This window comes from Erinaceus europaeus, chromosome 12, assembly GCF_950295315.1.
Source record: "Erinaceus europaeus chromosome 12, mEriEur2.1, whole genome shotgun sequence".
Lineage (NCBI taxonomy): Eukaryota > Metazoa > Chordata > Mammalia > Eulipotyphla > Erinaceidae > Erinaceus > Erinaceus europaeus.
The window spans coordinates 97069622-97097013 of NC_080173.1; the positions used below are offsets into that span (position 1 = coordinate 97069622).

The window sequence follows — 27392 nt, forward strand, 5'->3', positions numbered from 1 at the left end:
CGCACCTCGGCCAGCTCTGGGGGTGCTCCGAGGCTGACTTCTCTGGCCAGCAATTCCAGAGCTGCTGGTAAGGCTGGGGGCCAGCCCACACATTCCCTGCGGGGGTGTCTGCATACGCCAGGTGCTCAAACCTGGGGCCGAGGAGGCAGGAGAACTTCTCAGGTCCAGGTCGGCTGCGGGAAGACTGTGAGGACCGCACTGGACGCTGGATCCAGCCTCAGCCTCGAGTGGGCTCACAGCCAGGACGGGCCCGCTGGAGTCCCCTGGGGGCTCCAGCCCCACCTCGATGGATCGTCTCCAGCTGCCAAGGCAACACTGCCTGTTGCTGCTGCTGCTGCTGCTGCTGCGGGCGGTGCCTGGTGCGGGAGGATCCTGGCAGTGCCCGCGCACCCCCTACGCCTCTACCCGCGACTTTGACGTGGAGTACAGGCTGCTCAGCTTCTCCGCCGGTGGTGTGGTACAGGCCGTGGCGGCCTTCGAGGACAAGGACTGGGGCGCCAGCGCCGTGTTCGTGGCCATTCGCAACCGCCTGCACATGCTTGGGCCTGACCTGCAGCTGGTGGAGAGCCTGGCCACCGGCCCGGCCGGGGACCCTGACTGCCAGACCTGTGCCGCCTGTGGCCAGGAACTCCAGGGCCCGCCGAGCAACACAGACGCACAGGTGCTGGTCCTGGAGCCCGGGCTGCCCGCGCTGGTCAGCTGTGGCTCCAGCCTGCACGGCCGCTGCTTCCTGCACGAGCTTCAGGTCAGTGGGTCGACCCTGCACCTAGCACCGCCAGCCTGCCTCTTCTCGGCAGATCGCAACCGTCCGGAGGACTGCCCTGACTGTGTGGTCAGCCCTCTGGGCACTGTCATCACGGTGGTGGAGCAGGGTCAGGCCTCCTACTTCTATGTGGCATCCTCCCTGGACCCCACGGTGGCCGCCAGTTTCAGCCCCCGCTCCGTGTCCATCAGACGCCTCAAGGCTGATGCCTCAGGGTTTGAAGGCGGCTTTGCAGGGCTGTCGGTGCTGCCTGCCTACCTCGCTTCCTACCGAATCCAGTACGTATACACATTCCAAGCCGGACCTTTTGTCTATTTCCTGACGGTGCAGCCCACCAGCGAGGCCGCGGCACCTGGCGCTGTGCACACGCGTGTGGCCCGGCTCGGCGCCACCGAGGCGGACCTGGGTGATTACCGGGAGATGGTCCTTTATTGTCAGTTTGCTCCTAAGCGCCGGCGACGGGGGGTTCCTGAGAGCGGGCAGACCTACCCGGTGCTGCGGGCGGCCCACACTGCACCCGTGGGCGCCGGACTGGCCAGTGAGCTGAGTGTCGCCGAGGGCCAGGAAGTGCTCTTCGGAGCCTTTGAGGCTTATACAGGCAGCCCGGGCGTGGGCCCCAGCTCTGTGGTCTGTGCCTTCCCCATCAAGATGATGAACGAACTCATCGAGACCGGCGTGGAGTACTGTTGTGGGCCTGCCGTCTCCCAGCGTTTTGAGCGAGGACTGAACTTCTTCCAGCCACCCAGTTTGTGTCCCAACCCGGTGAGCAAAAAGAAAAGACTCTTCAGTTGTGAATAGTGTGCGTAGGGTAGAGTCCAGGCGGCTTTCCTTCCACCTGCCGAGAATTTGGGAAGGGGAGGGTGGGTGTGGAGAACTTTTCCCTTCCTTCCAACCGTTTTTGTTTTGCTTTGTTTGGCCCCCAGGGTTTTCGCTGGGGCTCTGTGCCAGCACTAGGAATCCACTGCTACTGGAGGCCATTTTTCCCCCCATTTTTGTTGTCCTTATTGTGGTTATTATTGTTATTGTTGACATCATTTGTTGTTGGATAGAACAGAGAGAAATGGAGAGAGGAGGGGAAGACAGAGAGGGGGAGAGAAAGATAGACACCTGCAGACCTGCTTCACCGCCTACAGGTGGGGAGCCAGGGCATAAAGGTTCCTGTCCTTGTACTTTCCGCCACGTGTGTTTAACTCGCTGCCCGAGTTAAACACCGCCCGCCCACCCTTCCAAGTCCTTAGTGTTGGGGCTGGTGTTTGCAGTCAGCCAGACAAGTAAGTACCACCCGGGGAGCTCCTCTCCCAGCCAGAGGCTGCGCCACTCTGCTCTTTCACCTTCTCACCTAATATGGGCTCTGGTTACGTGAGAACTGAGGGCCGTCATCTCCCTCCTCTCTGCCGGAGGGAGGCCAAACTCTGAGCAAACTCTGAAGGCTGGGTGTTGCCTCCTCTCCCGCTTTCTCACCACACATTCTCCAGGACACACACAGAGGACCCCCCCCCCTTCCCCCCAGATGGATAGAGATTCACACAGACACACAGCTAGCTGCTCATAGTTTTGATTTCCCTATTGTAACACTTGTTTGCTTTGCTTTCCAAAGAGGGTGGAGGGAGAGTTATCAGAAGAGGAGCCCCATCCTCATTCCAGGGGACGTCCTGGGACTGGGAAGTTTAGGGGCTCCTTGGAGAGCCTACAGGACTTGGGCTTCCCTGACCCTTGTCCCCTTCCCCATTGTCTTCTATGAGGTGTTTTGGGAAGAGGACCTGGGGTAGGGCAGGAAAGTGACTTCAGGGCTGTAAATTCCCAGAGGCTCACCCAGTTTTGTGCAAGCAGCTATAAATATCTGGGAACGAGGAAAGGACTAGGAGGGGCTGGTAGGGATTGGGAGTCCGCACAGGAGTCCCAGACCTTCCTCCACCGTGCTTGAAGCCCTACCTTAGTTATATTTTTTCCTTTTTTATGCCTCCAGGGTTATCTCTGGGGCTTGGTGCCTGCACTACCGTGGAGGTCATTTTTTCCATTTAGTTGCCATTGTTGTTGTTATTGCTGTTGTTGTTGGATAGGACAGAGAGAAATGGAGAGAGGAGGGGAAGACAGAGAGGGGGAGAGAAAGACAGACACCTGCAGACCTGCTTCACCGCCTGTGAAGCGACTCCCCTGCAGGTGGGGAGCCGGGGGCTCGAACCGGGATCCTTACGCGGGTCCTTGTGTGTCTCACTATGTGCATTTAAACAGGTACACCACCACCCCGCCCCCAGATGGGAGAATTTACACACAGTGAGGACTAGGGAATCTTCAGCTCCCTCCCTCAACTGAGTCTGTCTAGAGTGAAGAGTGCTTAGGGATAAGGGCCTCTCAACAGTCTGTGAGCAGCCCCTTCTGCCTTTCCTTCCCTCTGGGGAGCCAGAACCCCTCTCGGACTTGGCCAGCGCTCACGTTCAGTAAATACCCAGCAGAGACTGGCAATGCCAACTTCTAGGAGAGCTAATCTCAAACTTTGCCCACAGGCTGGCCAAGCCTCTGGCAGGTTTGTAGCCAGCCTGTACAGGTTTGTCCAGTGACTGGGCCTGCAGTCTGCTGGCCCTGTCTTGCACCACAGCAAACCTTGTCCCTTCATTGGGCTTCGGTTTTTCACCCACATCTGATACTGAGCTCTGAGATTTATTGGCCACCTCTCAGTTGTTAACATGGTCCTTTTCTCTGAGACTCCAAAGGTCTTCCTGCTGCCCTCTGTCCTTCCTTCAGAGAACAAAAGGACAAACCAAGTCCTGAAGGCCCCATATGCCATTTGTGTGTTCACTGTGGCTGGCCTTAGGAAGCCTAGGAGACTCAGAACCAGAACCTGCCCTCTGTTTGAGTCTGGGGTAGTCACTGAGTCCTAGAGCCCTGTGGCAATAGGCAAGGGTGTGGCCTGATTGGGGCAGGGCCCTTTTCCTACCCCGTGCCCCACCTGTCCCTGAGTCATGCTGAGTACACCTGGCTGGCTTCCTGTGAGGACCAGGCCTCTGTCCTTCCTCAAGGGAAGTGTCCCAGTCTCTACCGACACAGATTGCAGATTGCAGACCCCGAGTGCATATGCTTTTTCTCAGCTCTGCACTTGCTCTTACTCTCAGGGCTCCTGGTAAACACTGAGGACTCAGGACTGGTCCAGGCACACTTGGTCTGACGGAGAACTTAGGGGCTCCAGCCTAGAAGAATGTGTCAGGGAGCTAGAGAGCTTTGGGCCCAGCTCTTCACGAGAATTGTGGTACCATGGGGAGAGCTCTGGTGCTGTAGTCTCTGTCTCTAGCTGAATGAAATAGTGACACAGAGCAGTGAAATCAAACATAAGTGAGACCCCCAACTCAGCCCCCTCCTGCCCCCAAAGAATGCCCTCAGAGCTGTGAGAAAGCCTCCTAAGCAACTGGAATTAATAAAATCTGCCTGCATGTCTCACCAATTCCAATACATCACATTCACTTTCGGGTTTAGTTGCTTCTGGTGTTTATTTATTTATTATTTTAATGAGAGAAATACAGAGAATGACAGAGAGAGAGGGGGAGGGAGAGCGAGAGCAAGAGAGGGAGGGGAAGGGAGGGAAAAAAGGGAGAGAGAGAGAGAGAGAGAGACCCCAGAGGCTCTGGCTTATGGTGGTGCTGGGGATTAAACCTGGGACCTTGGAGCCTCAGGCAAGAATGTCTTTTACAGAACCATTATGCTGTCTCCCTAGTCCTTCTAGAAGTTTCTGTACTCCCCCCCCCCAAAAAAAATCTTCCTATTAAGGGCAGAGGAAGGTTTACTGCCTCCTAGGGCTTAGTCTGGCACTCAGGCATTCAGGCCTGGTTACCCCTTTTGTGCCCTGAGGGAAGTACAGGTAGCAGCCACTGAAAAACATCTGGAGGGGGTTGGGCGGTAGCGCAGCAGGTTAAGCGCAAGGACCTTCGTAAGGATCCTGGTTTGAGCCCCCGGCTCCCCACCTGCAGGGGAGTCGCTTCACAGGTGGTGAAGCAGGTCTGCAGGTGTCTATCTTTCTCTCTCTCTCTCTGTCTTTCCCTCCTCTCTCCATTTCTCTCTTTCCTACCCAACAATGAACGACATCAACAATAACAATAATAACCACAACAAGGGTACAACAACAAGAGCAACAAAGGGGGGGGAGAAATGGCCTCCAGGAGCAGTGGATTCATGGTGCAGGCACTGAGCCCAGCAATAACCCTGGAGGCAAAAACAACAACAACAACAAAGATCTGGAGTCCCAGGGAGAAGGCTGAATGTTATCAAAGTAGTGCTGGCTAGTTGCACTTCAGAGTTTGGTACTGTGCGCAGGTAAAGAAACAAAAAGGACTTGTTAAGTGCAGGGAGGAACCGGTAGGGGGCAGGAGAGGATTTCAATCTCACTGTCCTCAGGGCCTGCAAGGCCTTATCATGTAACCAGATCAGAGCTCTGAGATGGAGGTGGTGAGAGTACACACTCTAAATGTTTGTTTGTTTATTATTGGATTGAGACAAAAATTGAGAGGGGTCGGGGAGATAGAGAAGGCAAGAGAGAGAGAGAGAGACCTGCAGACCTGCTTCACTGCTTGTGAAGCACCCCCTTCCCCCACGGCAGGTGGGGACAAGGGACTTGAACCTGAGTCCTTGCACACTCCCCTGGGAGCCCTATTGAGTCGAGTGGCTGGTAGGTCTGGGACCTTCTCCAGCCAGGCCAGTTGAGGGATGGGTGTTTGAGCTGCTGTGGTCACTCATACCCCAAGAGGGTCAATGTATGAGGATGAGGTTTTGGCTTTTTTGTTTCGTTTTACCAGAGCACAGCTCAGCTCTGGCAGGTGGGGCTACTGGGGATTGAGCCTGGGACCTTTGGAGCCTTAGGCATGAAAGCTTCTTTGCATAACCATTATGCTATCTCCCTAGCCTTGGGGATGAGACTTGACTCCTTCCTTGACCCTCCCCAGCCTGGCTTGACAGCTCCCAACCCAAACACCAGCTGCCACCACTTCCCTCTGTTGGTCAGCAGTGGCTTCACACGTGTGGACTTGTTCAACGGACTGTTAGGATCAGTGCAGGTCACTGCACTGCACGTGACACGTCTTGGCAACGTCACAGTGGCCCACATGGGCACGAATGACGGACGCATCCTGCAGGTAAGTCCTTCATGTCTACAGCCCCTTGTCCCTGAGTCCCCACTCCTGTTTTTTCCTCACAATTGACCTGTCCCAGGTGGAGCTGGCCAGGTCTCTCGACTACCTGCTGTATGTGTCTAACTTCTCACTGGGCAGCAATGGGCAGCCCGTGCACCGGGGTGTCACTCGCCTTGGAGACCACCTGCTCTTTGCTTCTGGGAACCAGGTAAGGTGGGCAGGGCAGTGGGCACATAACCCCACTGAACACAGGGAGGCAGTGGCGAACAGGTCCCACTCCTGTGATCTCCACTGGCACCCGGTGGTGGTGGTAGGTCTGTGAGGTCTATTCCCCCCTCTCCAGACAACCCTGAGTCATCTGTCTCCACACCAAGGTCTTCCAGGTGCCTATCCGGGGCCCTGGTTGTCGCCACTTCCTCACCTGTTGGCGTTGCCTGCGGGCACAGCGTTTCATGGGTTGTGGCTGGTGCGGGGGCACGTGCGGCTGGCAGGAGGAATGCCCTGACTCCTGGCAACAGGACTATTGCCCACCAGAGCTTACTGAGGTATGGATGGGGCAAGCTGAGCCTGGAGTGGGAGGTCATCAGAACTCGACCATGATCTTCCTCAGGCCTAGACTGTCCTGGCTAACTTCAAGGTGGGCATTCTTGGCACAGGGCATGGCACATACAAAGACTGGTGCAGAAACTTGTTGATGAGGAGTAGATCTAGAAAGACTGAAGTGTGGGACATCCAGAGAGTGTGGCAAAAAGTTTGGGGGGGGGGCAAAGAAAGGGCCAAGAGCCATGACTCACAAAGGAACTCGGGCTATCTACCCCCACCCTCAGTTCTATCCCCACAGCGGACCCCTGAGAGGCAGCACGAGGTTGACTCTGTGTGGCTCCAACTTCTACCTCGATGGTGCTGATGTGACAGCCGAGGGTACTCATCATGTCACAGTGGGCCAGAGTCCCTGCCGACTGTTACCCAAGGACAGCTCAAGCCTCAGGTACAACCAGGTCCCGTTGCGCCGTGTCCTTCAAGGGAGCAGCCTAGCATCCTTTCCTGTGAGACCCTGTCCTCTGCTTGGCAGGAATAAGGAAGCATGGGACAAGCTTCACTGTCTTAGCTGTTTTGTCTCTGGGGAGAGAGCTCAGTTTCCTTTAAAAAAATTCCTGGGACCCAGGTGGTGGCACACGTGGCTGAGTGCACATGTTACAATACACAAGGACCCAGGTTCAAGCCCCCTGTCCCCACCTGCAGGGGGAAAACTTTGCATGTGGTAAAGCAGGGCTGCAGGTGTCACTGTCTTTCCCTTTCCCTTTCTCTCTCTCTCTCTCCCTCTCCATCTCTCTCTCTCTCTCTCTCTCTCTCTCTCTCTCTCTCTCTATATATATATATATATATATATATATATATTCTATTTCCCTCTCAATTTCTGTGTGTCTCTCTTCAATAAATAAATGTAACAGCAACAACAATGACAAACAATTCCTGGGCTGACTTGACAGCATACTGCTGTGCCACGCATGAATGCGGTCTGAGCCTAGTCCCCTTACACCGAAGGGCGATTTGGTGCTCTGGCTTCCTGCTTTCTCTTTGCTTCTCGAAAAATAGAAAGGAAGGGGACAAACAAAACAAAAATATTTATTAAAAAAATACATTTTGGGGGCTGGGCGATAGCCAGTGGTTTAAGCACACATGGTGTGAAGCGCAAGGACTGGCATAAGGATGCTGGTTCGAGGGGGTCGGGTGGTGGCAACAAGGTTAAACACACAGCGCAAAGCACAAGGACCACTCAAGGATTTCGCTTCGAGTCCCCGGCTCCCTGCCTGCAGGGGGGGTCACTTCACAAGTGATGAAGCAGGTCTGCAGGTGTCTGTCTTTCTCTCCCTCTCTCTGTCGTCCCCTCCTCTCTCCATTTCTCTTTGTCCTATCCAACAATGACAATAATAATAGCTAGAACAATAAAAAAACAAGAACAACAAGAATAAATAAATAAATAAATAAATAAATAAATATTTTTTTAAAAGATGGGAGCAGTGGAATCATGCAGGCACATTTTATTTATTAATTTTGCCTCCAAGATTATATCTGGGGCTCGGTGCCTGCACTTTGAATCCACTGCTCCTGGTGGCCATCTTTTCCAGCCATCTTTTCCATTTTTATTGGATAGGACAGAGAGAAGTTGGGGGAGACAAAGAGGGGAGAGTAAAAGAAACTTGCAGACCTGCTTCACTGCTTGTGAGGCAACCCCACCACACACACACACACACACACACACACACACAGGTGGGGATCCTTGTGCTTTGTACTATGTGCACTTAACCAGGTGAGTCACTACCTGGCCCCCCCAAATACTTTTTAAAAATTTTGTTAAACTTTATTCGTTTAATTTTGTAGGACAGAGAGAAATTGAGAGGGATGAGTGTATAGAGAAGAGAGAGACAGAGAGATGCCTGCAGACCTGCTTCACCACTTGTGAAGCTTTCCCCCTGCAGGTGGGGGCCGGGGGCTCGAACCTTGCACACTGCAGTGTGTATGCTTAACCAGTTGTGCCACCACCCAGCCCCTCTAAAATAATTTTTTATGCCTCCAGGGTTATTGCTGGGGCTCGGTGACTGCACCACAAATCCACTGCTCCTGGAGGCTATTTTTTCCCCTTTTGTTGCCCTAGTTGTTTTATCATTGTGGTTATTATTATTGTTGTTGTTATTGATTTTGTTGTTGGATAGGACAGAGAGAAATGGAGAGAGGAGGGGAAGACAGTGAGGAGAAAGACACCTGTGGACCTGCTTTACCGCCTGTGAAGCGACCCCCCTGTAAGTGAGGAGCTGGGGACTTGAACCAGAATCCTTACACTGGTCCTTACGCTTTGCACCATGTGCGTTTAACCCACTGCCCTACCGCCGAACACCCCCAAAATAAAATTTCAGGTGGCTGTTTATCTGTTGGTGAGAAAGAGAGAACTGGGTGGGGGGCGGGTAAATGCATAAAGTACGAAGTATAAGAACTCATTCAAGGATCCCGGTTCAAACCCCACCGCTCCCCACCTGGTTACTTTATAAGCAAGTCTGCAGGTGTCTATCTTTCTCTCTCCTGGTTGCTCCCTCATCTCTCAGTTTCTTTCTTTCTTTATTATTTTTTGTATTTATTTATTTATTTTCCCTTTTTTTTGTTGCCCTTATTGTTTTTCATTGTTGTTGTAGTTATTATTGTTGTTGTTATTGATGTTGTCTATTGATGATAGGACAGAGAGAAATGGAGATATGAGGGGGAGACAGAGAGGGGGAGAGAAAGACAGACATCTGCAGACCTGCTTCACCACCTGTGAAGCGACTCCCTGCAGGTGGGGAGCCGGGGGCTCGAACCGGGATCCTTACGCCGGTCCCTGTGCTTTGCGCCACCTGCGCTTAACCCGCTGTGCTACAACCCGACTCCATTTTCCTTCCTTCCTTCCTTCCTTCCTTCCTTCCTTCCTTCCTTCCTTCCTTCCTTTCTTTCTTTCTTCCTCCCTCCCTCCCTCCCTTCATTCCTTCCTTTCTTGCTTTGATATTTTATTTATTTATTCATGAGAAAGATAGGAGGAGAGAAAGAGCCAGACATCACTCTGGTACATGTGCTGCTGGAGACTGAACTCAGGACCTCATGCTTGAGGGTCCAATGCTTTATCCTCTCACTATGCCACCTCCCGGACCACCTCTCTCAGTCTCTCCCTGTCCTAGCCAATAAAATGGAAAAAATGGCCGCCAGAAGCAGTGGATTCGTAATACCGGCACCGAGCCCCAGCGATTACCCTGGAGGAAAGAGAGAGAGAGAACGAGAACCCTAGCACATAGCATGCAAACTCAGGACCTCATCTTGAAAGTCCAACACTTTACCCAATGAATCCTCTTGGGCTGCAAAAAGTATTCTTTTAAGGTTTGTTTTTTATTTGATACATAGGAGTTTCACATGAGTCAGAGAGAAGGAGAGAGACAAGCCAGAGTCAGAGCACCTCTGTAGTGTGTGCAGCACTGAGGATTGAACCAGGAGCCTCAGGTATGTGCTGGTGCCAGCTGGGAAATTTCCCCAGCCACGATTTTTTAAAGATATTTATTATTGATGAAAAAGACAGGGATAGAGATTCAGAGCATCACTCTGGTACACATGAAGCCAGGGATTGAACTCAGGACCTCATACTTGAGAGTCTAACACTTTATCCACTGAGCCACCACGTTAAGCAAAACAAAAGCCGCTGGAGCACTGCTCAGCTCTGTGGCGGTGGAACAGGGGATTGAACCTTGGACCTTGGAGCCTCAGGCATGAAAATATTTTCGCATAACTACTGTGATATCTCTTCTGTCCCAGAACATCTCTTTTTTTTTTTAATTTTTAAATATATTTATTTATTTACTCCCTTTTGTTGCCATATTGTTTTTATTGTTGTAGTTATTATTGTTGTTGTGATTTGGATAGGACAGAGAGAAAATGGAGAGAGGAGGGGAGGTAGAGAGGGGGAGAGAAAGACAGACACCCCCTGAGAGCTTTCCTGTTCTTGAACCCTCTGGGAGTATGGACCCAAGGTTATTATGGGGAGCAGAAGGTGTAAGCTCTGGTTTCTTTAATTGCTTCCCCACTGAACATGGGCCCTGGCTGGTTAATCCATACCCTCTCTTTCCTTAGTGGGGTGGGGTTTGGGGGAATCAGAGCTCCAGGACACATTGGTGGGGTTGTCTGTAAAAAAAAAAAAAAAAAAGAAAGATAAACACCTGCAGACCTGCTTTACTGCTTGTGAAGCAACTCCCCTGCAGGTGGAGAGCCAGGGGCTTGAACCGAGACCCTTATACCGGTCCTTGAGCTTTGCGCCACATGCGCTTAACACACTGTGCTACTGCCCGACTCCCAGAACATTTCTTTGTAGGATTACTTTATTTATGTGAGTGAGAGAGACCAGACCCGGCATGTGGTGATGCTGGGGAGCAACTCCAGGACCTGTGGAGGCTCAGGCATACAAGTCCTAGGCTCTGACATTGAGCAGTGTCTCTAGCCCTCTGTCCCTTGCTGAGCCTGTCTGTACTTATCCTAGCAATCTGTTAAATCATAGACCTAGCAGGAAGGTTACTGCTCGCCCCATCACTTCTATCTACTCTGGGGAAAGACTTGGGTGGAGTGATCCCATTCTTGGGTTCAAAAGAGACCTGTGATTTGTGGCAGGTTTGCAACTAGGCTGACCTTGGCTTCCCCTTGAATCACAGTCCAGTGCCCCAAAAGGACTTTGGAGAGGAGCTTCAGTGCGATATCGAGCCCTTGGGTGCACAGGCAGTCGGATCCGCCAACATCAGCCTCACCATAGCCAACATGCCAGCAGGCCAGCACTTCCACGTAAATGGCACCTCTACCCTGCAGGGCTTCTCTTTCGTGGTGAGCACTCTCTGCTTTGTCTGTGCCTATGGCCAGGGGAGGGCTTGGGTGCAGGGCCTGCTCCTCCAAGCTAAGGCAGCTTCATGCCCTCTTAGGAGCCTATGCTAACGGCAATACAACCCCTCTATGGGCCACGAGCAGGGGGCACCTGCCTCACCCTTGAAGGCCAGGGTTTGTCTGTCGGTACCAGCCGGGCTGTGCTGATCAATGGAACTGAGTGCCCTCTGGAGTGGTAAGTGCCAGCAGGCAAGGGAATAGGCCACAGGTGAGTCTTGGGTCCCTCCCAGCACGGAGGAAGGAGAATTCAGTGCCTTGGTCAGTGTAAGGAACAGACTCAGTCTGTTGCCCCTTCCAGCCCAGAGGTGACTTGACAATTGGCAAGAGGCCCATCGCAGGGCCCACTGAGCACAGCCAAAGCTAAGGAAATGGGTTCCTTCTCTGCGCTCCTAGAGAACCCCGCCCCCTTCAGACAGACGCATGGAGTATGGGCAGGTGAGGGCGATGGCCTGCTGGGAGACATCGCAGACTTCCTCAGGAGTTGGGCCTGGACATGCAAGGGGGGTGTCCCTGAGCCCAGTCCCCCTATTCTTCAGGGTCAGCGGGGAGCAGCTTCTGTGTACCACACCCCCAGGGACTGCGACGGCCAGCGTTCCCATTCACCTGCAGGTGGGAGGTGCTAAGGTGCCTGGTTCTTGGACCTTCACCTACTCGGAAGACCCCATTGTGCTGAACATCAGCTCCACCTGTGGATACACGTAAGCGCTACCTCCTTGCCCACTTCTGAGGAATGGGGGTGCCAGCCTAGAAGAGTACACTAAGGCCACCACCTTGCTCTCGTTCACAGTGGCTCCCATATTACCATTTACGGCCAGAATTTGACTTCAGCTTCGTATCTAGTGCTGTCATTCCACGATGGGCTTCAGCAAGTGGAGAGCAGGGTAAGTGGGTGGCCAGGAGGGGGAAGGCTGGACCCGATCCCGAGTCCAAGCTCCACCCCATGCTGGATTGCGAAGACCTGCCCTGGACATTGCCTGTGACTCTTACCTGGACCCCACAGTGCGAGAGGCAGCTTCCAGAGCAGCAGCGGTGCCGTCTGCCTGAAGTCATGGTCCGAGGAGCCCAGGGGTGGGTGGCAGGGAACCTGAGTGTCCGGGCAGATGGAGCTGCTGGCTTCACAATGTCCAGCTTCCGCTTCCTGCCAGCACCTCACCCACCCAGCATTGAGCTGGTCCCACTGAAGCCTGAGGAGCATGCTGTTAAGTTTGAGGTAGGTGGGGGACAGAGGAAGGAAGATTGGGGCGGGGGTAGAGCTGGAAACCATTCAGAGGCCACGTGGACGTTGTGACTGTTTCTGCAGTATATAGGTCTGGGTGCCGTGGCTGACTGTGTGGATGTGAACGTGACCGTGGGTGGTAAGAGGTGCCGGCATGAACTCCGGGGGGATGTGGTCATCTGCCCCCTGCCCGCTTCCCTGCAGCTCGGCAAGGAAGGCACCCCACTGCAGGTAAGTAGCCCAGCTGGCCTTCTACAGGGAACATGAGTCAAGGGCCTGCAAACTGGACCTGAGCTGCCTGCCACCTGCCTCCCCAGGTCTGTGTGGATGGTGAATGTGACATCTTGGCCAAGGTGGTTCGGCCAAACCCAGCGGGGGCCCCACAAAGGTTGCTCCTTGGTCTCTTGCTGGCCCTGATTCTGCTTCTGGTTATTCTGGTCACCTTGCTAATCTTCAAGCACAGACGGAGGAAGCAGCGAGGTAAACTCTCCACTCCCACCTGAACTCAGCGCCTAACCCCCAAAGCAGTGTATCTCCAAGAATCTACACCCTCTCTTTGCTCAGACTTGGGTAGAGATTAGCCTCCTGGGGCCTGGAGAAGCTACCCTCCAGCTTCCATTTCCCCACAGTTCTTTCTCTGAACCTGGATGCTCAGTCATCTCTGGACCAGACCACTGGAGCCATATCTCTGTCTCTGGTCCGCTCAGGCTCTATCTGCGAAAATAGCCCTGGTGAGTGATGGGAAATGGGGCTCAGGAAATGGGGGTGGTAGGTACACACTGCTCCCCAGCCCACTTAATCCTTCTCCTCCAGTGTCCTCTGCCATGGATGGTCTGGATTCCACCACCCAGTTCCACAAAGCCTCCTTCTCAGACATCCAGGATAAGTCACATATCCCACTGCTGTGGACGGAGTCCAACCAACTTGGGAGCTTGGACTCTGCACTTTTGGCTGAGGTCAAAGATGTGCTGATTCCTTATGAAAGGGTGGTCACCCACAGTGACCAAATTATCGGCAAAGGTATGAAGCCAGATAAGATGGGACTGGGTCAGAGATGAGGGCCTGACTGAGGTGGCCTGGACTCAGGGGACAGCGGGATAGGACTTTGCTGCTGGTCTTCATTCACAGCAGTTCCTGTGCCCTTGGGCATCCCCCTTCACTTTCTGAGTCCCCATGTGCTCATCTGCGAAGCAGAAATCGATTCTGTGGGAGACGTGCGGTAGCACAGCAGGTTAAGCGCACATTGTGAAGCGCAAGGACCGGTGTAAGGATCTCAGTTTGAGCCCCCAGCTCCCCACCTGCAGGGGAGTCGCTTCACAGGTGGTGAAGCAGATCTGCAGGTGTCTGTCTTTCTCCCCCCCTCTGTCTTCCCCTCCTCTCTCCATTTCTCTCTGTTGTATCTAACAATGATGACATCATCATCAACAACAATAATAACTACAACAACAAGGGCAACAAAAGGGAAAAAAAATCGATTCTGTCTCCAGTGGGTTCTGGTGCAGAACAAGAGGACAAGGGAGGACTGCAGACTCTGCTATCATGTGGCTGTAATTCTTTCTTTCTTTCTTTCTTTCTTTCTTTCTTTCTTTCTTTCTTGCCAAGGTTATCACTGGGGCTTGGTGCCTACACAGTGGCTCCACTGCTCCCACTGGCTACTTTCCCTTTCTTTCTTTCTTTCTTTCTTTCTTTCTTTCTTTCTTTCTTTCTTTCTCTCTTTGTTTTTTTTTTTTTTTTCCCTTCCAGGGTTAGACTGGGGCCCAGTGCCTGCACTATGAATCCACTGCTTCTGGAGGCCATTTTTTCCCCTTTTGTTGCCCTTGTTGTTGTTGTTGTTATTGATGTCATCGTTGTTGGATAGGACAGAGAGAAATGGAGAGAGGAGGGAAGACAGAGAAGGGGAGAGAAAGACAGACACCTGCAGACCTGCTTCACCGCCCATGAAGCGACCCCCCTGCAGGTGGGGAGCCGGGGGCTTAAACCAGTTTCTTTCTTTTTTGATAGAGACAGAGAGAAACAGTGTGGAGGAGAGGGAAAGAGAAATAGAGACACCTGCAGCACTGCTCCGCCACTAGTGAAGCTCCCCACCCCCCTTACCCCCGCAGGTGGGGATGTGGGTCTGACCCTGGGTTCTCACGCATGGTGACGTGTTCTCTGCCAGGCACACCATCTCCCAGATCCAGCTGCTGCTCGTTTTTAATGTCTGATTGGCCAAGTGGTACTGGGAGGTCTGGTTGCCGATGAGAGGGTATGGTATGAGCCATAGGCACTGGAGTCTCTCTCCTCTTCTCACCTCCCCTTCACCAGGCCACTTTGGAATTGTCTACCATGGAGAATATACAGATGAGGCCCAGAATCACATTCACTGTGCTGTCAAGTCACTGAGTCGTAAGTCAGTAGAGACGGGAAGAACCCTCATCCCTGCTATACCTATACCTGGCTGAGTGACCCTGGGAGGGAGTCTCTGCTTCTCTCTGCCCCCACATGACCCTCCTAAAGGCCCCCTTCCTTGGACCTGACTCCTGTTCTCTACAGGCATCACAGAGATGCAGGAGGTGGAGGCCTTCTTGCGTGAGGGCCTGCTCATGCGAGGCCTGCACCACCCCCACGTGCTGACTCTCATTGGCATTGTGCTACCACCGGAAGGGCTGCCCCGCGTGCTGCTGCCCTACATGAAGCACGGGGACCTGCTCCAGTTCATCCGCTCACCCCAGCGGGTCAGTGCTGGGGCAGGAACAGCGACTGTGGATGGGGCTGCTCTGCCCTGGCTTACCGACCTCCCTGTGTCCCCAGAACCCGACAGTGAAGGACCTCATTAGCTTTGGCCTGCAGGTGGCCTATGGCATGGAGTACCTGGCAGAGCAGAAGTTTGTGCACAGGGACCTGGCTGCCCGGAACTGCATGTAAGAGGCTAGACTACAGCAGGGGTGAGAGGCAGGGCTGGAGGGTGTGCAGCTCCCTGAAGATGACTCTGGAACGAGCTCTGCTCTGCCCTAGCTGTGTGCCCCGGGGCGTGTCTCTGGACCTCAGTTTTCTTTGTCCAGCGCAGACTGCACACCAGCTGTGAGGCCTGGGTCAAGGGGCTCCGGGCCTAGTAAGGGCCAGTCTTGAGCGTGAGTCTTCCTCCAGGCTGGATGAGTCCTTCACGGTCAAGGTGGCTGACTTTGGTCTGGCCCGCTACATCCTGGACAAGGAGTACTACAGTGTGGAGCGGCACCGCCACGCTCGCCTGCCTGTCAAATGGATGGCACTGGAGAGCCTGCAGACCTACAGGTTCACCACCAAGTCTGACGTGGTGAGGCCCTCGCTGCCCTAGAGTCCCCATGGCTTCAGCGTCCCAGGAGCACACGGCCTTGTCTGCCAGCTCTGAACGATGCTCTGAATTCAGGGGGTGCCTAGTTGGCTGCCCCTTAGGGCTCCTTTGTCTTGGGCAGGAGCTTACTAACTCCTCACATGCAATCTAGGTCCTGCCCAGTCCCAGTTCTGGGCAGGTCCAGGTGGTGAGAGGTGTTGAGAAAAATGACTCCGCACAGGGGACCCCTGTCTCCCAGTGGGAGGGTGCTGGGAGGTAGAGGACTGGGGAGCTCACGTGACCCATTTGGGATGAGAATTGAGTCTTCTCTCTCTTTTTCCACAGTGGTCATTTGGTGTCTTGCTATGGGAGCTGCTGACACGGGGTGCCCCTCCGTACCCACACATTGACACTTTTGACCTCACTCACTTTCTGGCCTGTGGCCGGCGCCTACCCCAGCCTGAGTATTGCCCCAATTCTCTGTGAGTATGTGCAGGGGTGATGGGGAGCGGGGTGGACCCCACAGGCAAGGAGGAGGAGGAGGGGACAGAGCTCTTGTCCGACTCTCTGCGTTATTCTCTGGTGGCCTGGAAAGGAACCCTCTCTGGGACTCAGTCTCCTCATCTGTGCACGGGTTGCATCCCTGTTCTGAGCTGGATGCTGGAAGGATGTCACGGTTGCCATGGTAACAGCATTCCCCACTCAGAGTCTGGGTTGAGGCCAGTGATTTGGTTTCCTAGCACTCCTCTCCCCTCACCCCTATCCAGGGGAGATGTTTCCCGTCTCCTCTGCTCTCTGAACCCCAAGGGTGGGTTCTGTTAGTTCCAACAATGACCCCTTCCTGTCTCTAGATCAGCCCCCACCCACCATACACACTGGAAACAGTTTCAGATCCTGGTCTCTGGAGGCACAGCGTCAGCTGTGTTGTCATCAGTGCCGGTGGGGTGGGTTTGCTGCTGGGGCTCAGCTTCAGACGCTTCACGCATACCCCAGCTGTGCCAGGGTCTTTGTGGTTAGAACAGGAAGAACCAGGGCACAGGTAATGGTGGCTGCTGATTTTGTCTCTGACTGCGCCAGGAGGGTATGAGTAACACTTCCTTACAGCCTTGCCTGACTTGGCTTTAATCTTTCTTATTCACAAATGCTCTGGTATGAAGTAAAGAAAATGAACTTTGGGGAGTCAGGTGGTAGCGCAGCGGGTTAAGCGCAGGTGGCGCGAAGCACAAGGACCGGCGTAAAGATCCCAGTTCGAGCCCCCGGCTCCCCATCTGCAGGGGAGTCACTTCACAAGTGGTGAAGCAGGTCAGCAGGTGTCTGTCTTTCTCTCCCCCTCTCTGTCTTCCCCTCCTCTCTCCATTTCTCTCTGTCCTATCCAACAATGACATCAATAACAACAACAATAATAACTACAACAACAATGAAAAAACAAGGGCAACAAAAGGGAAAATAAATATAAAAAAAGAAAGAAAGAAAATGAACTTTGGGAAGTCGGGCGGTAGCTCAGTGGGTTAAGTGCAGGTGGCGCTAAGCGCAAGGACTGGCATAAAGATCCCAGTTCGAGCTCCCGGCTCCCCACCTGCAGGGGAGTCGCTTCACAGGCAGTGAAGCAGGTCTGCAGGTGTCTGTCTTTCTTTCTCCTTCTCTGTTTTCCCCTCCTCTCTCCATTTCTGTCTGTCCTATCCAACAATGACATCAATAACAACAACAATAATAACTACAACAATAAAACAACAAGAGCAACAAAAAGGAATAAATATTAAAAAAAAAAAAAAGAAAGAAAACAAATTTTACAGCCTATCAGCCCCCTGGTCAGGCTCCCTGAAGCAGACTGAGCTGGAGTTTTCTGTTGTGTTGGTCACTGTCATGCGGGGAGCAGTGGAGCAGGACCAGGAAGGAGAGAAGCTGGGCTCCAATCATGGATGCAGCGACCCTGCAGTGGGACTGGTTCCTTAAAGTTTTCCAGAATTAAGATCAAGAAGTCAAGGTTGTTTTGGCTTGTTTTTGTTGTTTTGGGTTTGGTTTGGTTTATGTGACTTCTTTTTACAATTTTTTTAAAATTTATTTTTGAGAGAGATTCAAATAGAAACACACAGAGAAACACCAGAACACTGCTCAGCTCTGGCTTATGCTGGTGTGGAGGACTGAACCTGGGATTTTGGAGCCTCAGGTCTGAGAGTCTGCTTGCATAACTATTATGCTATTCCCCCCACCTCTGGCCTCTTACATTCACTGCTCCAGGCTGCTTTAAGAATTTTTTTTTTTAATTCAGCTGGAGACAGTAAAAGAAAAACAGAGGGACAGCAAAGCACTGGCACTTGGCCCAATGCTGTCGCACTTCCTATGTGGAGCTGGGGCTCAGGCCGGGGCCACGTGTGCTCTATAGGGTGAATGCTCTCTCTAGCCCCAAGGACCAGGTCCTTGGATCAGACATTAACCAGCCACTGGTCATAGCCATTCCCGGACTGAGCGTGAGCTTGGAGGAGCAGAACAACTCCTAGAGAGGACCTGAATCAAACAGTCCCTGGGAAAAAGGAGAATCTGTGAGGCACTCCATAGTGCCCAGCTTCCCAGGGTAAGTCCCTCCTCCTCCCTGTATCTCTGTTTCCTTGTCTGTAAATTTGGGGCAACAATAGCCCTGCCCTCAGGAAGCCTGAGAATTACATGAGATTTAAAAAAATTTTTTTTTTTATTTTTTGAGACCAGAACACTGCTCAGTTCTGGCTTATGGTGGGGCTGGGGATTGAACCTGAGACCTCAGAGCCTCAGTCTTGAAAGGCTTTTGCATAACCATTATGCTGTCTCCCCAGCCCTACATGAGATTTTTAAAAAAAAATTTGGGGGGGATTAATGGTTTACAGTCGACAGTAAAATACAATAGCTTGTATATGCATAACATTTCTCATTTTTCCACATAACACAACCCCCACTAGGCCCTCCTCTGCCATCATGTTCCAGGACCTGAACCCTCCCCCCACCCCAGAGTCTTTTACTTTGGTGCAATACACCAACTCCAGTCCAAGTTCTGCTTAATGTTTTCCCTTCTGATCTTGATTTTCAGCTTCTATGAGTGAGATCACCCCATATTCATATTCATATTCATCTTTTTTTTTTTTTTGCTTCCAGGGTTGTAACTGGGTCTTGATGCCTGTGCTACAAATCCACTGCTCCTGGAGGCCACATTTCCCATTTTTGTTGCCCTTGTTGCTCTTGTTGTTATTGCTGTTGTTGTTGGATAAGACAGAGAAATCGAGAGGGGGGGCGACAAAGAGAGGGAGAGAAAGGACACCTGCAGGCCTGCTTCATTGCTTGTGAAACGAGCCCTCTGTAGGTGGGGAACCAAGGGCAAGAACCAGGATCCTTACACAGGTCCTTGTGCTTTGTGTCATGTACGCTTAACCCGCCGTGCTACCACCGGTCCCCATCCTTTTGTTTCTGACTTATCTCACTTAACATGGGTTTACTTTACATGATATCTTCAAGATCCATCCAAGGTGGGGTAAGGAAGGTGAACTAACCATTAAAAACATTTTAAAAAATATTTATTTATTTTTATTTATTTATTTTCCCTTTTGTTGCGCTGGTTTTTTTATTATTGTAGTTATTATTGTCGTTATTGTTGGATAGGACAGAGAGAAATGGAGAGAGGAGGGGAAGACAGAGGGGGAGAGAAAGATAGACACCTGCAGACCTGCTTCACCACCTGTTAAGTGACTCCCCTGCAGCTGGGGAGCCGGGGGCTCTAACAGGGATCCTTACACCGGTCCTTGTGCTTTGTGCCATTTGTGCTTAACCCGTTGTGCTACCACCTGACTCCCGAATTCACCATTTTTAATAGCTGAGTAGTATTCCACTGTGTATATGTACACCACGACTTACTCAGCTACTCATCTGTTGTTGGACACCTGGCTTGCTTCCAGGTTTTGGCTATTACAAATTGTGCTGCCAAGAACATATGTGTACACAGATCTTTTTGGATGGGTATGTTGGGTTCCTTAGGATATATCCCCAGGAGAGGAATAGCAGGGTCATAGGGTAGGTCCATTTCTAGCCTTCTGAGAGTTCTCCAGACCGTTCTCCAAAGGGGTTGGACCCATTGGCATTCCCACCAGCAGTGCAGGAGGGTTCCTTTGTCCCCACACCCTCTCTGGCATTTGTTCTGCTTGCAGGAGAGTATTGTGTGGAGCCCATTTAGAGTGTAGCTTATGGCAGGAATGACATTTCTGAGATAAAGGGGAATGTATCGGGACGCACTAAGGAAATGCAGAGAAATTGCCTCTGGGAGTCATGGCGCTGCTGGTGCTGCCCCCATATGTCCTTTTCTAAAAAGGAGATTTATTTATTTATGGGGAAGAGAGAGAAAGAGAGAAAAGGAGAGAGGATGAGAGCCAGGGATCAAACTCGGGCCTTCATACTTGAGGGCCTAATACTTTACACATGACACCACCTCCCAGGTCACCACTTACTGCCACCCAGGATTTGCTGCGACTTCATCTGTGCATGGCTCTACTTCTCTGGTGAATTATTTATTCCAGTTAGAGAGTGAAAGACAGAGGAGAGAGAGAGGCAGAGGCAGAGGCAGAGGCAGAGGGAGAGGGAGAGAGAGAGAGCTCCACAGCACTACTCTGCCACTTGTGAAGCTTGCCTTGTGACGATGCTCCCATGTGTGACGGGGCTCACGCCTAGGCGCTCGCTATGGCGAAGCCTGTGCTCCACCCAGTGAGCCATGTCCTCGGCCCTTGTCTCAGGACTTTCAATTCTCATTTCTCTGGATCTAGGTTTCTTTGTTTTCTTCCTTTTTTAAACAAATATTTATTTTTTAATTATCTTTATTTATTTATTTGATACAGCCAGAAATTGAGAGGGAAGAGGAGGATAGAGAGGGAGAGAGACAGAGCCACCTGCCACCCTGCTTCACCACTCGCAAAGCTTTCCCCCTTCAGGTGGGGACTGGGGGCTCAAACCTGCGTCCTTGAGCATTATAGCATGTGCGCTCAACCAGGTGGCCATTACCTGGCCCCAATCTAGATTTCTTTTTCTTTTTTTTTTTTTTCCCTGCAGGGTTATTGCTGGCCTCAGTGCCTGTACCATGAATCCACCACTCCTGGAGGCCATTTTTTCCCCCTTTTGTTGCCCTTGTTGTTGTAGCCTCGTTGTGGTTATTATTATAGCCATTGTTGATGTTGTTCGTTGTTGGATAGGACAGAGAGAAATGGAGAGAGTAGGGGAAGACAGAGAGGGGGAGAGAAAGATAGACACCTGCAGACCTGCTTCACCGCCTGTGAAGCGACTCCCCTGCAGGTGGGGAGCCAGGGGCTTGAACCGGGATCCTTATGCCGGTCCTTGCACTTTGCGCCACATGCGCTTAACCCACTGCGCCACCGCCCGACCCCCTCTAGGTTTCTTTTCTAGAAGACATGTGATAGCCATGAAAGACATGTGACCTGAGCACTAGAATAAGCATTTTTTAATATTTATTTATTCCCTTTTGTTGCCCTTGTTTTATTGTTGTAGTTATTATTGATGTTGTTGTTGGATAGGACAGAGAGAAATGGAGAGAGGAGGGGAAGACAGAGAGGGGGAGAGAAAGATAGACACCTGCAGACCTGCTTCACTGCTTGTAAAGCGACTCCCCTGCAAGTGGGGAGCCGGGGGCTCGAACTGGGATCCTTATCCTGGTCCTTGCGCTTTGTGCCACCTGCACTTAACCCCCTGTGCTACCGCCCGACTCCCTAGACTAAGCATTTTTACCTATGCTTCAACAACTGACTAGAGGATCCAGAGGCACAGAGAAATTAGTTTGTCCAAGATCACATAGCTCAGATGATAGGCACAGGAGTCCAAGCTCTTAACCCCCAAGGCAACTCAGCCTCTCCTAGGAGTTGAGAAGAGCCGCTCCTGGTTAGGCGGTGCTTGCCCCAGGGCCCTGCCACAGGGGGTCCTCATCCCTGCTGGAGGGGGCTAACCGGAGATGGGTGGCTGTGACTCTGGGTGGGGGCTGTGTGGCCTGCCCCTGACGTGGCCCTCTCTCTTCAGGTACACAGTGATGCAGCGCTGCTGGGCTGCGGACCCCACAGCACGACCCACCTTTCGGGAGCTCACGGGGGAAGTGGAATGGGTGGTGGCCGCACTGAGTGGAGACCACTATGTCCAGCTGCCTGCAACCTACGTGAACCTGGGCCCTGGTGCTTCAGATGAGGCAAATGTGCCCCCCAAACAGCTGCTGTCCTCTTCTGTGAACAGGACTGCAGGGCTGTCCCGGCCCCTCTCAGAGCCGCCTCTGCCCACGTGACCTCAGCCCTGATCAGACCCTGGAGGCCATACCTGTACCCCTAACAGTGTCTGGACCATGCCAGGTTAGGGAGGTGACTCAAGCTGCCTAACCTTCTGGGGCAACAGGAAGGGAGCAGGGCACATTGTACCCCACCTCCTTTCCATGGAACACCAACGAGTGTAATGATCCCCCCACCCCCAGAGCACTGATCAGCTCTGGCTTGTGGTGGTGTGGGGAATTGAGCCTGGGACTTTGGAGCATCAGGCATGAAGTCTCTTTGCATAACAATTATGCTATCTATCCCCAGTCTATTTTTTTACTATTTTGTTTTTTGACCAGAACACTGCTCAGCTCTGACATATGGTGGCACCGAGTATTGAATCTGGAACCTCTTGCATGCAAGCCCCCCACACTGCCTCTGTGTTGTTTTCCCAGCCCTGCAACGAGTATTTATGGAGCACCTGCTGTGTGCCTGGGCTGCTGGGCATAGGGAACTCGATGGATAGATACACCAGTTCAAACTAATACATGAAGAAATGAATTCAAATATAAATTGTGGTAAATGCTAGGAACGAAAGAGACAGGCTGCTCTGAGGGAATGGAGGACAGCTTTAGATAGATGCACAGAGAGGTAAGGGAAAATTCCCCAGAAGGTGACATTTTCCTGAGACCCAAACAGGTGGGAACTGTGCTAGAAGCAGTTTCAAGAATAGAGAGGGTTTTTTTTTTTTTTTTTTTTTTGGCAGATCAAGCAACATATGCCGAGACCCCAGGCGAGAAAGAGGTTGGATCAACATGAAGGCACCGGAGGGCAGAAGGGCTAGGCAGGGCTCAGATCCAGAGTAAAGGGGCTCAGAGACTTCAATGATTTATTTATTACATATGAGAGAATTCCCCCTGGGCTAGAGAGAAAGAGAGGCAAGTCTGAGCACCACTCTAGGACATGTGATGCCAGGATCAGATTGGGAATCTCAGGTGTGTGAGGCTGATGTTCTGGTCATTCAGCTATTTCCCCAGGAGCACCAGAGACTTTTATTCTTATTATTAGTTAATGAGAGAAAGATAGACGAGAGCATTCCTCAGTTCTAGTTTATGGTGGTGCTGGGGACTGAACTTTAGAGCCTCAGACATGAAAGTCTTTTGCATAACCATTATGCTGTCTTCCTAGTCTGAAACTTAAAAAAAAGAAATTAAGTGCTACTAGGGTTTTCTCTGGGGCTTAGTGCCAGACAATGAATTTACTGCTCCTAGTGGCCATCCCCCCCCATGCTTTTCCTTTTATTTGATAGGGCTGGAGAAACGAGGTGGGATAGGGAAAGAGGGAACGAGAAAGAGAGAGACACCTGCAGCACTGCTTCACTACTTGTGAAGCTGCCTTTTTTTTTTTTTAATTTATTTTTATTTTTTATTTATTTATTCCCTTTTGTTGCCCTTGTTGTTTTATTGTTGTAGTTATTATTGATGTCGTTGTTGTTGGATAGGACAGAGAGAAATGGAGATAGGAGGGGAAGACAGAGAGGGGGAGAGAAAGACAGACACCTGCAGACCTGCTTCACCGCCTGTGAAGGGACCTGCCTGCAGGTGGGGAGCCGGGGGCTCGAACCGGGATCCTGACGCCAGTCCTTGAGCTTAGCGCCACCTGCGCTTAACCCGCTGAGCTACAGCCCGACTCCCGTGAAGCTGCCTTTTGATGCAGCTGAGAACCAGGGGCTTAAGCCCTGGTTTCTGTGCATGGTTATGTTTGCACTCAGTGGGGTGATCACCCCCCAGTCCTCTGAAGACTTTTGTTTTTAATTATGTTTATTTGTGAGGGTGAAACAACACCACTTTGGCATATGCGGTGTTAGGGATTGAACTCAGGACCTTATGCTTGTCCTTAAAGTCAGGCATTCTACTCACTGTTCCCCCTCTCAGGGATCAGAGTTTTTTTTATTTAAAAATGTTTTTATATTTATTTATTTTCCCTTTTATTGCCCTTGTTGTTTAACATTGTTGTGGTTATTGATGTCGTTGTTGGATAGGACAGAGAGAAATGGAGAGAGGAGGGGAAGACAGAGAGGGGAAGAGAAAGAGAGACACCTGCAGACCTGCTTCACTGCTTGTGAAGCGACTCCCCTGCAGGTGGGAAGCCAGGGGTTCAAACCGGGATCCTTACACCAGTCCTTGTGCTTTGCGCCACTTGCACTTAACCCGCTGCACCACCACCCAACTCCCTTTTTTTTTAAAAAATGATTTGGGGGCGGGGAGGAAGCTATCAGCACCACTCCGGCATATGCAGTGCCAGGATCTCACAGTGCAAGCCCTATGCTCTACTACTTAAGTCACATTCTCAGCCACCTCAGATACTGCTGGGTAGAACCAGAGAGATGGGTTGAGTACCCAGGGAGGTAGCAGTCAGGACACTGTCCCACTGTCCTGTCATCTGTCCTTTTCTCCGAGGCCTAGCCCCAGCAGGTCTCCTTGCAGCCTGCAGCTTCCTCCCACACATACACACTTTGCCAGGAAGGGAGACACTCCCCCCCACTCACCACCCCCAACCCTGTCAGCATTGAGATGAGCCAGCAGCAAGGCCTTAGTTCTCTGTTTCAAGGCACTAACTTTAAGGCTCCGAGTGCCTGGGTTATTTATACTCATCAAGGCCAGTGTTCAATAGCCACTAGAAGGGCAGGCTCCACTGAAGAGGGAGAACAGCTTCTGGGAGAACAGTGTCTTCCTCCTACTACCCCTTTCCTGCTCCCTTCATGCTGAGGAGGGCAGGGGCGCCAGCTGTATGGACAGCTGGCTGTCAGGGAGACTGGGCCTGGGGCATGAGTCACCGCGGCTCCTCTCCTTTGCTTGAGACCCCTGGAGCCTTTATCCTGCTATTAGGAGACCCAAGCTCCTCTCCCTGTGAGTTTTGAGCTGTTTTCACTGGACCCCTTGGCTTGGGCAAGAGTCCCCTGGTAAACAGAGTGGTGGTGGTGGGGTCTCCTTGGAGCTGCTCAGTTATTCTCTCCACACCCTGCTGCTCACCCTGTCACCCAAGTCAGCACCCAGCCAGGGAGACGCTAAGGATCCTGAGGCTAGGTGGGTACCAGTTTCAAAGGGGCTCTTGTGCTCAAGTACAAGGGTGTGAATACCAAAGGTCTTGGAGCTGGTGGCAGAGCAGAGATAGACTACTGGTTTACCACACTACCACTGATGTCTATTCAGTGCAAGGTTCAGTGGATGTTGTGGTCTCTGCTAGATACTGCGTATGTGTGCATGTGTGTACAAGCAGTTGTTTCCACTCTTTCTAGTTGCAATCCTTGGGCCCTAACTTGATCCTGGAATCTAAGAGTTACCTGGATCTGAGAATCCACCAAGCTTCAGGGTGGGGCATGTGGAAAAGGCCCCTGTGCTTCTCTGAAGCTAAACTGAGCCTCTTTCGGTCACCACTGGTTCACATGTCCATAAGGAGTGAGTCTCTGTATGGGAGGGGGCTTAGTGAGGACCTCAGAGAATGGAGGTGGAAGAGAGTTCTGGGCCTATCAGGTTTTCTGTGCATACATTATGTAGGGGTTTAGGCCTATCTCTGAGCCAAGAGCCAGGATTCTCCACAAGGGACTCCTCACAGGCACAGCGGCGCCCCTCCCCCAATACTGCAGGCCCAATGCTCTGAGCTCCATTCTCAGTGCCACCTAATGGTCACGGGTCCATCGGAAGGGTCCGGAGCTGGAACTGTTGCTAACTTTTTCACTTTTCTAATTCCTGAGTGGGCCACTCAGATTAGTTCTAGCCCCTCCCCCCCCCCCCCCCCGCTTCCCCCAGAGGACTGGTGGGAAATCAGGAGGTTTCAGAGTGTCTTCAAGAGTGAATAAAGGTTGGCTGCCTTTTCCCGGGGGCTGCCTGCGTAGTATTTCAGGTGTGTGGGGTTGTTAGATGCAAAGGCAGAACCTCTGGGCCTGTCATGGGGGTGGCATGGGGCCAGCAGAGGCTTCGCCCAGGGCCCGGGTAGCCCAGCCTCCCCCACCTTGAGCTCTCCTCTGCCCCAGTGGGGCTGGGGGCAAGCAGGTGCCAGTACGGGCTGACGGGAGGCAGGGCGGGGGCTGGGGCCCAGGCAGCCGCAGATGACTCACACCCTCCTGACTGCCCACTGGTGTCACTGTTGTCTGGCACCTGAAGATTGACCTGTTTTGATAGAGGACCATGAGTCTCGTCTGCAATTCCCTTTATAACTCAGCCACAGCATTTCAGAGAATTTTTCTCAGGAATTCAAAGATTCTCTGGGGACCCGAGGGTTCCAAGATAACCCCCATTCCAAGCCCTGGGGATTTCCTGGGTCAGTGGCCTCAGTGCAGCCCTTAAGATCCCAGTCCTCCTCTGGTGCTATTTCCAAACCTAACTCCCTTCTGGAGGAAAGAGCAGGACCCCAAGTGAACACCAGCAGGTGGGGATGCAGCAGCTGTGGGGAGTGTCTGAGGCTCCTACTTTCCCCTCTGCCTGGGGAGCAGCAGCCTTGAGTATCCTGAGCATGGAGGTTCCCTCCAGCAAATGATGGTGGAAAAAATCCTTCCAGTCGTGCTAGGTTGGAGCAGTGAAGACCCCAGAAACAGAACCTCTCTTCACCCAGAACCTTGGTAGGGCCCATGTTAGGAGAAACCAACCAGCCCAGCGGTAGGACTGCACCAACCTGGGGGAGTGAAGCATCTGCTGTAGTCCCCATCCCACAGTGGGGCCAGCTGAGCCTCAGTCTCAGACTTTCATGCTTGAGGCTCTGAGGCCCCCGGTTCAATCCCCAGCACCACCATAAGCCAGAGCTGAACAGTGCTCTGGTCTCTCTGTGTATCTCTCATTAAAATATTTATTCATTTATTTTTAATATTTCATTTATTTATACCCTTTTGTTGCCCTTGTTTTATTGTTGTAGTTATTGTTGTTGTATTTATTGTTGTCGTTGTTGGATAGGACAGAGAGAAATGGAGAGAGGAGGGGAAGACGGGGAAGAGAAAGACAGACACCTGCAGACCTGCTTCACCGCCTGTGAAGCAGTTCTCCTGCAGGTGGGGAGCCAGGGACTCGAACCGGGATCCTTATGCTGGTCCTTGCGTTTTGCGCCACCTGCGCTTAACCTGCTGCACTACAGCCCGACTCCCAAAATAAAGTATTTTTAATAATATTAGTGATAGGAAAGACAGACAGAGAGAGAGAGAGAGAGGACATCACTCTATTATATGTGTTGCCAGGGATCAAACTCAGGACCTTTGGACATACAAGTCCTATACTCTACCCACTACACCACCCTCCTGGATCATTCTCCCTTACTCTTTTTGGGTTTGTCC

At 52.1% G+C, this 27392-nt stretch overlaps 1 protein-coding gene across 2 annotated transcripts; it reads left to right on the plus strand.

The window, feature by feature from the left end:
* Nucleotides 1-25947, plus strand: MST1R (macrophage stimulating 1 receptor). Of its 2 annotated transcripts, XM_007527322.2 has the most exons (20): nucleotides 1-1525; nucleotides 5692-5880; nucleotides 5957-6085; nucleotides 6252-6422; nucleotides 6705-6865; nucleotides 11094-11259; nucleotides 11355-11491; nucleotides 11853-12014; nucleotides 12104-12197; nucleotides 12317-12526; nucleotides 12617-12763; nucleotides 12850-13012; nucleotides 13162-13263; nucleotides 13346-13552; nucleotides 14837-14917; nucleotides 15065-15246; nucleotides 15323-15432; nucleotides 15659-15824; nucleotides 16167-16303; nucleotides 21855-25947. In XM_007527322.2, exons 1-20 carry the CDS (start codon nucleotides 287-289, stop codon nucleotides 22108-22110), a joined length of 4209 nt encoding a protein of 1402 aa, XP_007527384.1. In that variant the 5' UTR covers nucleotides 1-286; the 3' UTR covers nucleotides 22111-25947. The 2 variants fall into 2 exon arrangements, with proteins under 2 accessions (XP_007527384.1, XP_060060628.1); XM_060204645.1 differs by lacking the exon at nucleotides 12617-12763.
* The last annotated feature ends 1445 nt before the right edge of the window (nucleotides 25948-27392 follow it).

Coding starts and splice junctions, on each gene's coding strand:
- MST1R (XM_007527322.2), top strand. CDS start 287: ATGGATCGTCTCCAGCTGCCAAGGCAACACTGCCTGTTGCTGCTGCTG. Junction 12,015..12,103: donor AGCTCCACCTGTGGATACAC/GTAAGCGCTACC, acceptor TCTCGTTCACAG/TGGCTCCCATATTACCATTT. Junction 15,247..15,322: donor TCATCCGCTCACCCCAGCGG/GTCAGTGCTGGG, acceptor CTGTGTCCCCAG/AACCCGACAGTGAAGGACCT.